The sequence below is a fragment of the Mytilus edulis genome, chromosome 6 (assembly GCF_963676685.1).
Source record: "Mytilus edulis chromosome 6, xbMytEdul2.2, whole genome shotgun sequence".
NCBI classification, from domain to species: Eukaryota; Metazoa; Mollusca; class Bivalvia; order Mytilida; family Mytilidae; genus Mytilus; species Mytilus edulis.
The window spans coordinates 65,098,540-65,112,301 of NC_092349.1; the positions used below are offsets into that span (position 1 = coordinate 65,098,540).

Consider the following 13,762-nt stretch of genomic DNA (forward strand, 5'->3'; position numbering starts at 1 on the left):
AATACTTGTAAATATATATGGTGATTTCATGTACATGTCAAACAGTGTTTCCCCAAATTGGATGACATTCCGTTGACTTCTTCAGGGAAGGAGATGTTTAAAGAAATGTATAATGCTTTTTAGTAAAATGTACTTAAGATATACCACTTTTATGGACCCAATTTGCAGTCAGATAGTTTGTATACGATATTGAGTTTTTGATAACGATTTTGTATACACTGATGCAAAGATTTTGTATACACTGATGCAAAGATTTTGTATACACTGAAGCAGAGGTTTTGTATGAACCAATGGCTTGTTCACAAATGATTAACTACAACTGGCAAATGTTCGTTCATAATCTCAATAAAATTATAATATGATATATATATTGTATTACCAACAACTGGTTATAATGACCCTATCCATCATAAGTAATACATCTCTAATTTGTACACATAATTTAGTTAAACAAGTAATAATAAACATAGATATAGGAAGATGTTGTTTGAGTGCCAATGAGACAACTCTCCATCCAAATAACAATTTGGAAAAGGAAATCATTATAGGTCAATGTACGGCCTTCAACACGACGCCTTGGCTCACACCGAACAACAAGCTATAAAGGGCCCCAAAATTACTAGTATATATATATATAAAAAACGAGAAACGAAAAACACGTATAAATTACATAAACAAACGCAACTACTGTACATGCGATTCCTAACTATGGACAGGTGCAAACATTTGCAGCGGGATTAAACGTTTTAATGGTACCAAAACTTCTACCTTTTTCTTAAACAATAGCATAGCATCACAACATAGAAAAACAACCGATAAAATATCAATTGGCAGGCTAAACTTAATAAAAAAAACGTAAATTAATAAATACTTGTACATTAATCCAGCTAAGTTATCTCTGTCTATGGAACTTTTGCACCATTATATTACAGCTAAAGCTGGTGAAGTAACAGAACAACAGAGATTAGAGAGATTAAAACTGGCTCTGAAATGGGACAGGGCTGACATAGCACAAGAAGAAATATTCAGGGAAGATGCTTTGTGGAGTAAAGGTTAGTTATACATGTATAAAGAAAAAAAATAATTCTTTCAAAGATTTCTAATATATGGACCAAATCATCTGTGAAACGACGCTTACTGAAAACTTAAAGAAATACTGCTGTGAATTAATTTATTGGGTATCAATTGACGTGGCTTAAAGAGAACATACATGTCTATGGATATTTGATTTTCATGGTGTGTCAAAAGTCTGCATACAAGCCTATAGAAAATTAGTGAATCGTTAAAAATTTTATTTCGTGGTCAACTTTACCCACAAAATCCACGAAAATTGTCTCCAACGAAAAAAAACCAAACCCACAGTCACTACTTTTTCTACCTATACATTAAGAAATAGACTCAGTAGTAACATCATTACATTTAAGACAACATATACTAAAGGATGTCAACTTGTGTTTTGGAATTAAAAATTTAAGTAAAGTAATTTCAAATCAATCGTCTTTGAATGATATTCCAACCGCTGTCCAAATAAATTGCATTTTCATGTGCTTTTTAACCAATATCTTTTCTCCCATTGCTATAGAAGAGCATTAAGTGAGTGCACTTAAACAAAACATATCAATTTAGAATCAGAAATAAATCAAATTCGTAAAAAAAAAAGGAAGAGCGGGAGTGAATAAATACAATAAGATGCGGTATGAGTGCTAATGACACAACTGTGCATCCACTTCACAATTTATTAAAGTAAACAATTATAGTTCAAAGTACGGTCTTTAACATTGAGTATTGGGGCACACCAAACATCAAGTTATTACCAATGTAATTTCAACTGATCAGGCGGATCTTACATTTTAGTTTACATAAGCATAGTCCATTTTAAGATGTGTGTGATAAGGATAATTGCCGTTTTATTTATTACTGATTTTTAATTACCTATCAGTTACCTCAAATGAATTTACAAAACAATGACTGGAAAAGTCACTGATGAGTTTTTCCTAAAATACCTCACTATAGATAGACTGGTCTATTATGAGCAAACCGGTTAAACTCCGCCCCAGTCAAATAATTGAAGTTACAATATTATATCGCTGTGAAATAAGAAAGCAACATAAGCACTGAATTTGAATAGGTTACATCTCAATCATATAATCATATAATCATATTAGCAGTGTTTTTTTTTAATTTCTCTTGGAGTTCGGTAGTTTTGTTATTTTACTTTTCATTGATCACAAGTCTGCAAACAATAACTATAAAACATGATGTAGTTTGATTGCCAATGACACAACTTTCCACAAGACAAAATGACACAGAAATTAATAACTTTTGCTTCTCTATGGTCGGGTTGTTTTCTCTTTGACACATTTCCCATTTCCATTGTCACTTTCAACTATAGGTTACCGTACGGCCTTCTACAATGAGCAAAGCCCATACCGCATATTCAGCAATACAAGGCCCCGAAATGACAACGTAAAACAATTAAAACTAGAAAAGCAACGGAGTGATTTATGTACAAAAAAATTATCGAAAAACAAACATGTTACACACTGAATTACAGGCTCCTGACTTAGGACAGGCACAAATACAGAATGTGTTGGGGTTTAACATGTTAGCCGGATCCCAACCCCTAAACTCCAGGGACAGCGGTATAACAGTACAACATAAGAACGAACTATAATAATCAGTTGAAAAAAGCTTAACTCATCAGATGGATAAGGATAAAAATACTTTTTAAATTTTGCGTTTCTACCGTTTTTCATGAAATGGCTCATTTATGATTGTATCAAAAGAGGGACGAAAGATACCTAAGGGACAGTCAAACTCGTAAATCTAACACAAACTGACAACGCCATGGCTAAAAATGAAAAAGACAAACAGAAAAAAAATAGTACACATGACACAACATAGAAAACTAAAGAATAAACAACACGAACCCCACCAAAAACCAGGGGTGATATCAGGTGCTCCGGAAGGATAAGCAGATCCTGCTCCACATGCGGCACCCGTCGTGTTGCTTATGTGATTACAAATCCGGTAAATAGTCTAATTCGGTAGGTCATTCATGAAATGGAAGGGGATTGTAGTTACGACGTAAGGAACATATCCGATAATTAGTGTATCATTTAGTGTATACATTTAGTGTATCAAAATGCGTATATGATTCTGATGATGCTTTTCACATTGTATATCACTGTTTTATAGAAAGTTTGGATGAAGCGATGGAGACAGCCATACTAACTGATAATGTAAAGTTTGTGCAGATAATTTTGAACCATGTAGTCGTGATGAGAGATTTTCTCACCAGTAAAAGATTGTTAAAACTGTACGACTTGGTAATATTTTATTCGGATAATATTTGTTTTGTTTGTTAATAAACATCAAATTTATTAATGAAAAGTTCCTTCACGTGATCTTTGAAACACATATCCATAGAAAACTTTGTATGACATGTGCCATTTTGTTTTGTGTTTGATATATTGAAATATGATAATATCTCGTAAATAGTTCAGTTCAATTGTTTGTTGGTCACCCGAAACATGGTTTAGTTCTTTTTTTTCTCTCTCGCATATACATGTACTTTGAAATATGATATATATAAATTAAAATTTTGTAATTTTATCAATTTTAGGCATTGAAAGAAATCGATATAAATAACATGCCTTTAAAACAGTTAATCACTAAACTGCATATGAACGAGAATGAAGAAATGAAAATGGAGAAATTGTCTAAAATTGTGGTTAAGTTAATGGACAAGTTTGATTATGACATGGAAGAAGAAGAAGAAGATACGGATGATAATGATATTGATATTGACAATGAAAGAAATAAGAATAAACCTCAACACTTTAAATATCCATACAAACAATTGCTTATCTGGTCAGCATTACTACTTAGGTAAGTTTTTATAAATGTATATTACGTGAAAAAAGACAATATGCAAATATTCGTATAATCACTAGCTGTACTTGTTTGTCTTCATACTGAGGATTACCAATCACTGTTAACATCGGAAAGGTATTGTATATGTATGTGTTATTTTTACGTTACTATAGATTTTTTAATGCAAAAATTGATTGAAATTTAGTGTATTCATTATTGTGAAATGTTGAATACTGGAACAAACTGAAATCATTATATATAAAGGCAACAGTAGTATACCGCTGTTCAAAACTCATAAATCCATGGACAAAATACAAAATCGGGGTAACAAACTAAAACCGAGGGAAACGCATTAAATATAAGAGGAGAACAACGACACAACACCGAAACGCAACACACACAGAAACGGACCAAGCAACAGACAAAACACCACGAGAATAACAAATATAACCTCAAAACCAAATACATGAATTTGGGATAGACAAGTACCGTGCCACGTCTTATCTCAATATCTCAAAAATAAGAGAAAATATATATCTGTTAAAATAAGAAAATCACTGACGAAGTTAGGACCTATGTTTTGTTTGTGTAGTGACTCTCCAACAATTGAAATGGATTTTGCACTATTTTCAGACAGCAGATGGCCAACTTTGCACTAAAGATGGGAAGTGAACCAGTGACAAGTACAGTAGCAGCTTCCAGAATACATTTCTCCTTAGCCAACTATATACACAGAAATGAGTTGTCTGTCAAAAATAAAGTCTTAGCATATAAAGAGTAGGTGGATAGAGAAACAGTTTTGTGTTGTTAAAAAAAAATCCAATAAAAGGGTCTGGATGAAGTTCCTTTTTGTTAAGTTCTGGTCCTTATCTATTTGTCCCATTTTTCTTTATTCTGAATATTGTAGCACCTCGTTATTCTTAATGAATTCTTTTATGTACTTTTCTGCACTCATTTTTCAACTATATTCCACTCAAAAAACCCAATTACATAAGTGTACCTTAACTATTGAAGAACAGTTTATCGTGTGGTTTTTATGTTGTGATGTTATGCTATTGTTTCAGAAAAAGGGAGAAAGTTTGGTACCATTTAAACGTGAAATTACGCTGCAAATATTTGCACCTGTCAGATATCTGATGTACAGTAGTTGTCGTTTGTTTGTGTAACTTATACGTGTTTCTTGTTTCTTGATTTTTAATATAGATTAGACTGTTAGTTTTCCGGTTTGAATGGTTTTACACTAGTAATTTTGGGGCCCTTTATATCATGTTGTTCGTCGTGTGTTGAAGGCCGTTCATTGACCTATAATGGTTTACTTTTTTTAATTTGTTATTTGGATCGAGAGTTTTCTCATTGGCACTCATACCACAGCTTCCTATTTCTAGTTAAACATGTTTGACCTTCCTTTCATTGTTAGTACATGCATTACGTTTTTTTGGTTTGTGATTCTATTTGTTTTCTCTGTCCATATGTAAGTCCTATATAACATGCATGTTGCAATTTTGGTTTAAGGTGTGTAGTTACATTTTCTTTGGCAAATATTTTTTTGAAGAATAATTGTTCATGTTTCCAGGCATGTCAATCGTCTCGAATAATTATTGCTCAGGTTTCGAGTTATAAGTTTCTTTTCTAGAGGTGTTGGTCATATTTTGATGAAGCTATTTCTATTTTCTAGAGTTAGGTGTCATATTATGAGGGAGCTATTTCTTTTCTTAAAAAAAGGAGCACATAGTTTATGTAAGTTAAAAAAAGAAGATGTGGTATAATTGCCGATGAGGCAACTCTTCACAAGAGCCCAAAATGACACATACATTAACAACTATAGGTCACCCACCGTACGGTCTTCAACAACGCCCATACTGCATATTCAGCTATAATAGTCCTCAAAATAACTAATGTTAAACAATTCTAACGAGAAAAATAACAGCATAATTTATGTACAAAAATGAAAAAAAATCTGTAGCGCATCAACAAACAACAAACCACTGAATTACAGGCTCCTGACTTGAGACAGGCACAAATATATCAAGTATAACGGGTTTGTACATGTTAGCGGAATCCCGAACCTCCACTTACCTGGGACAATGGTGTAAAATTATAACATAAGGACGAACTATGAAAATCCGTTGGAAAAGGCTTTACTCGTCAGATGTATACAAATGGCAATACTGCAGAGACTTGATTTTTGAAAAAAAGCCTGGTCAGATTCTGACTGACATTCATTCCTCTCTTGAAGTATTTATTCAAGTTGTATGTGTACGTTTAAAATTTACCCCTTATCATAAATGTTTTTTTTAAATTTTTGTCCCCGTCGTAACGCGATAAATGGGACATGGAAATACCGTTATCTCTCCGGCGTGTTTTTGTCTGTCCGTCCCTTTTTCCGTCCGTGTGTTTCGTTTGTTTCACAGGTACAGTTTTTTCCAGATTTTTAAAACAACACCTTTAACTTAAGGTTAAAAACAGTATCTCTAGTTTTAAAATGGTGGACGATCAACTTGTTTTAAAATGAGTTAGCGCTTTCACGGGAATAATTATTTCAAGTTTTGTTTATGAAACATATACTATGGGTTTATATCAGTAATCTATCGGACACATTTTGTAATGGTGAACGATCAACTTCTTAAATAGGCATTATGGACCGTAGAAATATAAAATATGTGCAACGCAAGGGACATTGGAACTATTTTCTCTTATCTTACAGAGAGTTCGATGAATTATCATCAGACGTACTAGACGAATGTCATTCTAGAGATCCTACCACAGCTATGATGATTGCTGAGAGGAGATCACCAACGTGGAGTAATATGACAAGTATGCAGATGGCAGCCTCTGCTGACAATCAGGTAAGAGAAATAATCATGCAGTTAGCTTGCATAAGTTTGAATAATTATATGATAAAGTTGAATACTACAAGGTTGCAAAAATGTAAATATTATATCAACAAAAGAGGGGCAAAATATACTTAAAGGATATCCAAACTCATTGGTCGAAGACAAATCGACAATATTATTGCAAAAATCAACAAAAACAAACAGTCTATGAAACACATGTATTTAAAAAAAAAAGTATAATTACAATATATAATTAATGGGTACCACTAACACTTTAAGATATAGGTGCAATATAATAGTGATGTAAATTTGACAGCAAACAAAATGGCTGCTCACAAAGGTTATAGGAACTGATCACTGATGATAATTTAGATTAAGGTAAACGATTGAAGATCCTTCAAACTTATTTTAAGATGGCTATTTCGTGCAAAAAATGCGATATGTAATCTTCTTTAACGACAATACCTTTACATTGATTTGCTGATATCATTTATTTCGTATCGTTTAGTTACTGTGTATACACCAATGGCATCTCATGAGATGTATTTACAGGCCTGATATTTCTTTTTTTGCAGTCTTTTTTGGCATCAGTTGTGTGCCAAAATTCTATCAGTTCAACATGGAAGAGAGGAATAGGGTCATCCTGGCAAATGGTAAGCCATTTGAAAATTGACTTACAGAAAAAGAATATTTTGGCACTGTATTGAAAAATGTGATACATCACATGATAAACAACAACAAAAGTAGAATCATCTCAGTGCTGCATTACTATTACACAGATGAGGATTGGTGTTCAGGTTTTCCCCCCACGTTTTTAACGATCATTCAAAATATCTGCTGTGTGACTTGCTTGTAATATACTGTCATTTCAGGAAATTTAGTTCTGCATTTATTATTGTTTAGTCCTTATAAATATGATTTCATACATTCAATGAAGGAAAATCACTACCGAAGCTATAAAAATGAAATTTTATTGTTGCCAACCTGATACCGTTCCATTTTTTGCCAAAAAAAACATGGCAATACTTTTTGGATTTATAGTAATATAAAAGGGAACCTATTTTAAATTTACATCTTTGACACTAGTGCAAAATTGTATCTATTATAGAAGCAAACCCACCAAAAAAATATCAATGTTTTACAGCATAAATCTATGATAACGTTTTTTTTTGGGTAGATTTTAGGTTTTTTATGTGATCATTTATCAATCTGATCTTTTTATACAGGTATTTCTGGTGAGTTTGTTCCCCTTTCTGGCAGCAACACCAGTCCTAGATATAGACAAACTTGGAGACAACAAGATGTCGCCTACTTATAAGTTCCTGACGTTTCTTACTTCACCAATAGCAAAGTTTACTTACCACTCCGTAAGTTAATGTAATTACATAAAACAGTAATTTATCCAAAAGTTTTCTTAGATTAAGATATAATAGTTTTACATGGGATACTGTACCCAAAAGGAACGATTTGTCGTTCATTATTGTTAACAGTAAATAATCAACTGTATTTTCTGTCTTGATTCTTTTGTTATCAAGGCATATTTCGAAGCGCTCTTTACCTTGATCTTTAAAAAAAAATATTCCGAAGTTTTGATATTTTATACGATGTCTTTCTGTATTGTAATGGTACATCACTACTTCAATTAAGGGTGAAGGTTGGCGCCTAATAAAACGTTCAATGCCGCTGCATTTGTTTGCAACTGTAAGTTAGGAATCTTGTGATCAGTGGTTATTGGTTATTGATGTCATTTCCTCAGTTTTATCGGTTTTTTTTTCTTTTTTCATATAAATAAGACCATTGGTTTTCCTATCTGAATGATTTTACATTAGTCATTGAGGGGCCCGTTTTAGGTTGTTGCTTGTCATCAGACAAGGCTTCGTGTTGAAGATCGTTCTTAAAATCTATAATGGTTTACCTTTTACTAATTGTCAGATGTTATTTCTCATTTCCCATACAAACACTTCATATAAGTGGTAACTGAGTATTTTTCTTCAATTTGTGTCCATCGAACATGGTTGTCCTTCGTCCGTCGTCGTTTGTTAACAAAAGCTTCCCCTTCTGAAACTAACAGTTCAAGTTTAATCAAACTTGGCCACAATCATCATTTGGTATTTAGTATAAAAATAAGTGTGACGGCTTTGCATGTCATCCAAGATGGCCGACATGGCTAAAAAAAAAAAAGGTCATTGGGGTAAAATGTAAATTTTGTATCATTTTGAAGCCGAAAAATAGAACAACTTTGATTAAAAAACAAATGTTCAGGATGTTGAGTTCTACTGATTGTCTATACATATTATATATCTCAGAACTGTAAGATGACTTCTAATAGAAGAAATTGTCCTTACATGAAATAATTTACCATTTTTCATTACGGCCTACATGTACCTTCTTAAAAACTATAATAGAAAGAGCGAATCTCGAGCTTGTGATACATATTTGTTTTTCGTTCATTTTTTTTACTTAAATAAGGCCGTTAGTTTTCTCGTTTGAATTGTTTTACATTGTCTTATCGGGGCCTTTTATAGCTGACTATGCGGTATGGGCTTTGCTCATTGTTGAAGGCCGTACGGTGACCTATAGTTGTTAATGTTTGTGTCATTTTGGTCTTTTGTGGATAGTTTTCTCATTGGCAATCATACCACATCTTCTTTTTTTATAAAATTGAGAAAGAAAATTGAGAGTATGTGAAAAAAACAACAACCCAATCAAAGTGAAGACAATAACCGAAGGCTAACAATGCAGGTCTTCAACACAGCGAGAACACCCCCACCCTCATGAGCTGGCTTATAAATGAAATTATGTACAAGAACAGTTAAAATGGACGACGCACTCAACTTCAAAACACTCAAATCAACAAAGTAAAAAAAAATATACAATACCAACAAAGGACAGAGGCTCCTGACTTGGGACAGGCGTAAAAATGCAGCGCGGTAAAACATGTTTGTGAGATATCAAGCCTCACCTATTCCTCTAGTTAATGTAGAATAAAGAAACACATAACAATAAGCACATATTAATCTCATTTTCAAAGAAGTCGGCGTCTGATATCAGAATAGGTAACAAAAGAGACTAAGCAAAATGACAATGATATATGAATTAACAGTGAACTACTAGCAGTTACTGACTTGCCAGTTCCAGACCACAATTAAACTGATTGAAAGAGTATGTCTTCGTCAAATGCAAAGCCAGTACAATCCCACCTGATAGGGGTTAAGTATCATACCATCATCAAATATATGAGAAGAATAACCCGTATTTTGACACCGACTAGTTTTAGAACAAATGTGGGTGTTTGTCTATGCAAAGAAGAGAGAATCAATAATAAGATCACATGGCAACAGTATCGTAACTTTAATATTCCGAATAAGTCAGTTTAAAGGTTGAGATCATCAGTCCACTCCTCTCTACAAATAATTTGCGTTTAAGCCTTCTATCTTAATAAAAGAAAAAAAAGATAGGAACTTAAATAAGCAAAACTGACCAGCTGATAAGATCTACAATTAAGACGAATGGAGGAAATTGTCCTACAACTTTTCATGTAAGTTATTGCCCTTCATGACGATTATCACCATATGTTGTTTTCTGTCTTGCCTTATATGACAAATTATAACAGATAAACATTGGTGGCCTTCGGCTGTTATCTCTTTGACATATTCCCCATTTCCATTGTCAACTTTATTTTGAGTACAAACAAGATTAACAAGTCAATATCTACTTTTTAAGTAGACTACTACATGTATAGGAGTGATTCCAATTACAGGAGGATTGTGTTGCCCTCTATTTTTGTGTTTAATAAAACTTAAGTTAAAAGAGAGACACCAATCAGACTACATGATAAGTATTTCGTGATTAACAAAAGATATTTTTCTCATCATCACACTATTCTCATCTACAATATTTGAGAGTGTCCTTTGTTGAATATGAACATAGACCAAAGTAAGTGAAACAGTCTTTGTAGAGCCACTAGTTATTTTTTCGAATATAACATTTTTATAATTTAATGTTTAGGTTAATACTTAATTGTCAGTGTAAAAAATGGAGGATAGTTCTTTTACACTTTATAATTTGTTTCAGAAACACCGTTTTATGTAAGAATTCCAATAATAATATAAAGAAATTATATGCTATTCAAAATCCAGTAACACCTTATTGTGTTTTTTGTTTGTTATGGATTTGCAATATTCCAAATTGGTATTTTAGTTAAAGTTCATTGGATTTCTGTTTTTCTTTGAATATTTTATATGGGTTTTTCATAGATGTATTTGATGTTTTTGATGCTGTTAACAATTTTTGCATGTTTCCAATGATGTTTTCATATTTTGCAGATGTTTTGCAGTTGTTTATTTACTGTTTCTGTTTCTAATTCTATTTCAAATTTTGAATTTGGTTTTCAGTTTATACTTTTATTTTGTTTTGATGCTGTTTTTGTTTTATGATTTACAGATATTTTTTATTTGATATATTTAAAAAAAAAAATCTATGTATTTGATGTCTTTGATTCTACTTACATACCGTAGTTGACAATGTATAGAACTCAACTCTTATTCCCCCCTTCCCCAACGAAGAAAATGAAAAAGTCTAGTTGAATGTTCAAAGCATTTGATAGGGTCTTTATTTAATTACATCTTTTTGTAAAACATACATTTGTATGTATAATCAAATGAGTTAATATCCCGGACAATAATTTGAGTGACCTGTTTATATGTAATTAATAATTATAATTTAATTAGGCAAAGTTAATAAGTAAGGAACCCTTTCGAGCCAATAATTATCGTAGCTTTTCTGAGCTGAAACACTGCTCAGTTATTATAAAAGAAATATTTGAAATGTTATGAAACAAAAGAAAAAAAGAGATTTAACTTTTATCCCAATTGATTCTCAGGAATTCAAAATTTATAACCGTTCAATCCTACAAGTTTTTGTTATTGATTTTTAACACTGGCTCAGTTTATTAGCATGAACAAGAAACTACCAAAGCTGATTACATCACTTATTAACTGAATGCCAACTAGAAATGTTTAATAAAGCGTATATCCCTATTCTTCTATATGAGGTTATAATTTGGGAAATGAAAACTTGATATACTTTAGCGAGTGTATTTTTGATTCAAAAGCCATATTCTAATTTTTAAACACTCGAATCAAATTTTATGGTTTCTTGAGATTTTTCTCAAACTACGTATAGTTAACCTTCAATGCCACCTTTTTGATAACTCAAATAATGATAAATTATCTTATATTCTGTATAGACTATGTTATAGATAATGCATATGTTAAATCTGGATTTATTTTATGAAAGTCTACATTAAAATTCATCTGACCTATATGATAATGTTTCTTTATTATAGCGATAAATCAACAAAACTTAATTCACGTAATTTGTTTCTAAAATTAAATTGCGGGTCTACAATGACGGTTTCTTTTACATCTATCATTGGTTGAACTTTAGAAAATAAATTTCCAAATCGGCAACAAAAAAACTATTAGACGAATGAAATTAAATCATAGATTGCATGTTTATCAAAGAAAATAATGACCTTACACATGTCATTATTTTATGCCTTGGAGCATATACCATTGAAACATGGTATCGTCCGGGTTGATTCTGAAAAAGAATGACCTGACGTTCTGAAAGAAAATAACTCCATATAAGTATATAATATACATTAATTATACTAATTATGGTATTGGAAATAAATGTATGTGTGTTTTTTAAAAAGAAATATGTGATGATTGTTTCGAATCAAATATTTTTTTCCCGGCAATGTTTTGATGTTTTAGTTGTTATTTACATATTTTGTGTTTGTTTTTCAGTTGATGTATTTGATTTTTCTGATGCTATTTACATATTTTGTATTAGTGGAGTTTCGGACTTATGAAGTTAGACCTATAGAAGTTGTGTGTATTGTTTGGATATTTACATTTATTATAGACAATATATACGCAGTAAGTCACTCCACATAAAAATGTTTTTTGTAGAATGATATGTCAGTTATATATACACAGGCAAATTTCACTCACATCAATTTCACCTGAATATAAATTCACGCGAATTTCACCTCCAACGAGCTTTTACGTGAAACTCACGTGAATTTAGTTTTGTGAAACTCATGTGAATTTCATATGAATTTAAAAAAAAATGTATTTCAAATAACATCTAAATTATCAAATTGAATTAAATCATGAAAAATATCAGGTTTTGTTGTAGTTGTAAATTTCACGTCAGATTCATGTGAATTTCACATAAAAATTTTCACTTTAGTTTCATGTATAAGCTCATTTGAGGTGAATTTCACGTGAGATGTCTGTGAAATTCATGTGGGCAAATCTTGACTGTAGTTAGAACTCAAGTACACGTACTTACTGAGCAATAGTAGGTAGATACATGTCAACTGAATTGAAGGAAAGATTTGTTGTTGATAAGTATTACAGATCATGCAACTTTCCTCTGAATTCAAAGCATTTAAAAGATAAAGAAAAAAATATGAAATGTTGTTTTCGATAAATTATACAAGATGTAACAATGCATTTTCCGCCGTTAAAATGAATTCTTCTAACATGTCTAAGCCATTCACATTTAAAGGAAATTATTTTTGGTCAAATTAGACAATATTTTTCAGTTGTTTACATATTTACATAGAATTCTATTATTTGCATTAGTTCACATTGTTATATATACATGATTTCAATGATAGACAGCTAGGTTCATGTGAGGCTGTAAAACTAGTTTATATTTTATTACGATTTGTTGTCGACATTAAGAGATTTCTGTTTATTTCAGTGTCTGGCATTTCCATCCTCGACAATAAATGGTACCATCAGAGACTGGTTTGGACTGTTAAAGTTTCTAGACATTGGAAACTGTGTATTAGCTGTAATAGCATTTATCATGCATTTCGAAGGAAGTAGAGCTACGGAAGCCAAGGCTATATTTTGTATAAATGCTGTTGTATTTTACATAAAGGTGTTGGAAATTTATACAGTGAACAGTAGATTAGGACCTAAAATGGTGATGATTAAAAAAATGGTATGTGACATTGTCAATTGATTTTA

At 31.8% G+C, this 13,762-nt stretch overlaps 1 protein-coding gene across 1 annotated transcript in view; it reads left to right on the plus strand.

Moving 5' to 3' along the window:
- The window catches only part of LOC139528965 (transient receptor potential cation channel subfamily M member 7-like), a 29,636-nt gene extending 16,963 nt beyond the window's left edge, over positions 1-12,673 (plus strand). Inside the window, exons 11-18 of the mRNA XM_071325210.1 lie at positions 933-1,052; positions 3,199-3,329; positions 3,626-3,891; positions 4,510-4,653; positions 6,581-6,722; positions 7,286-7,363; positions 7,937-8,077; positions 12,524-12,673. Coding sequence (XP_071181311.1) covers positions 933-1,052; positions 3,199-3,329; positions 3,626-3,891; positions 4,510-4,653; positions 6,581-6,722; positions 7,286-7,363; positions 7,937-8,077; positions 12,524-12,673 — 1,172 coding nt within the window. The remainder of the gene's footprint in view (positions 1-932; positions 1,053-3,198; positions 3,330-3,625; positions 3,892-4,509; positions 4,654-6,580; positions 6,723-7,285; positions 7,364-7,936; positions 8,078-12,523) is intronic.
- Positions 12,674-13,762: the final 1,089 nt, after the last annotated feature.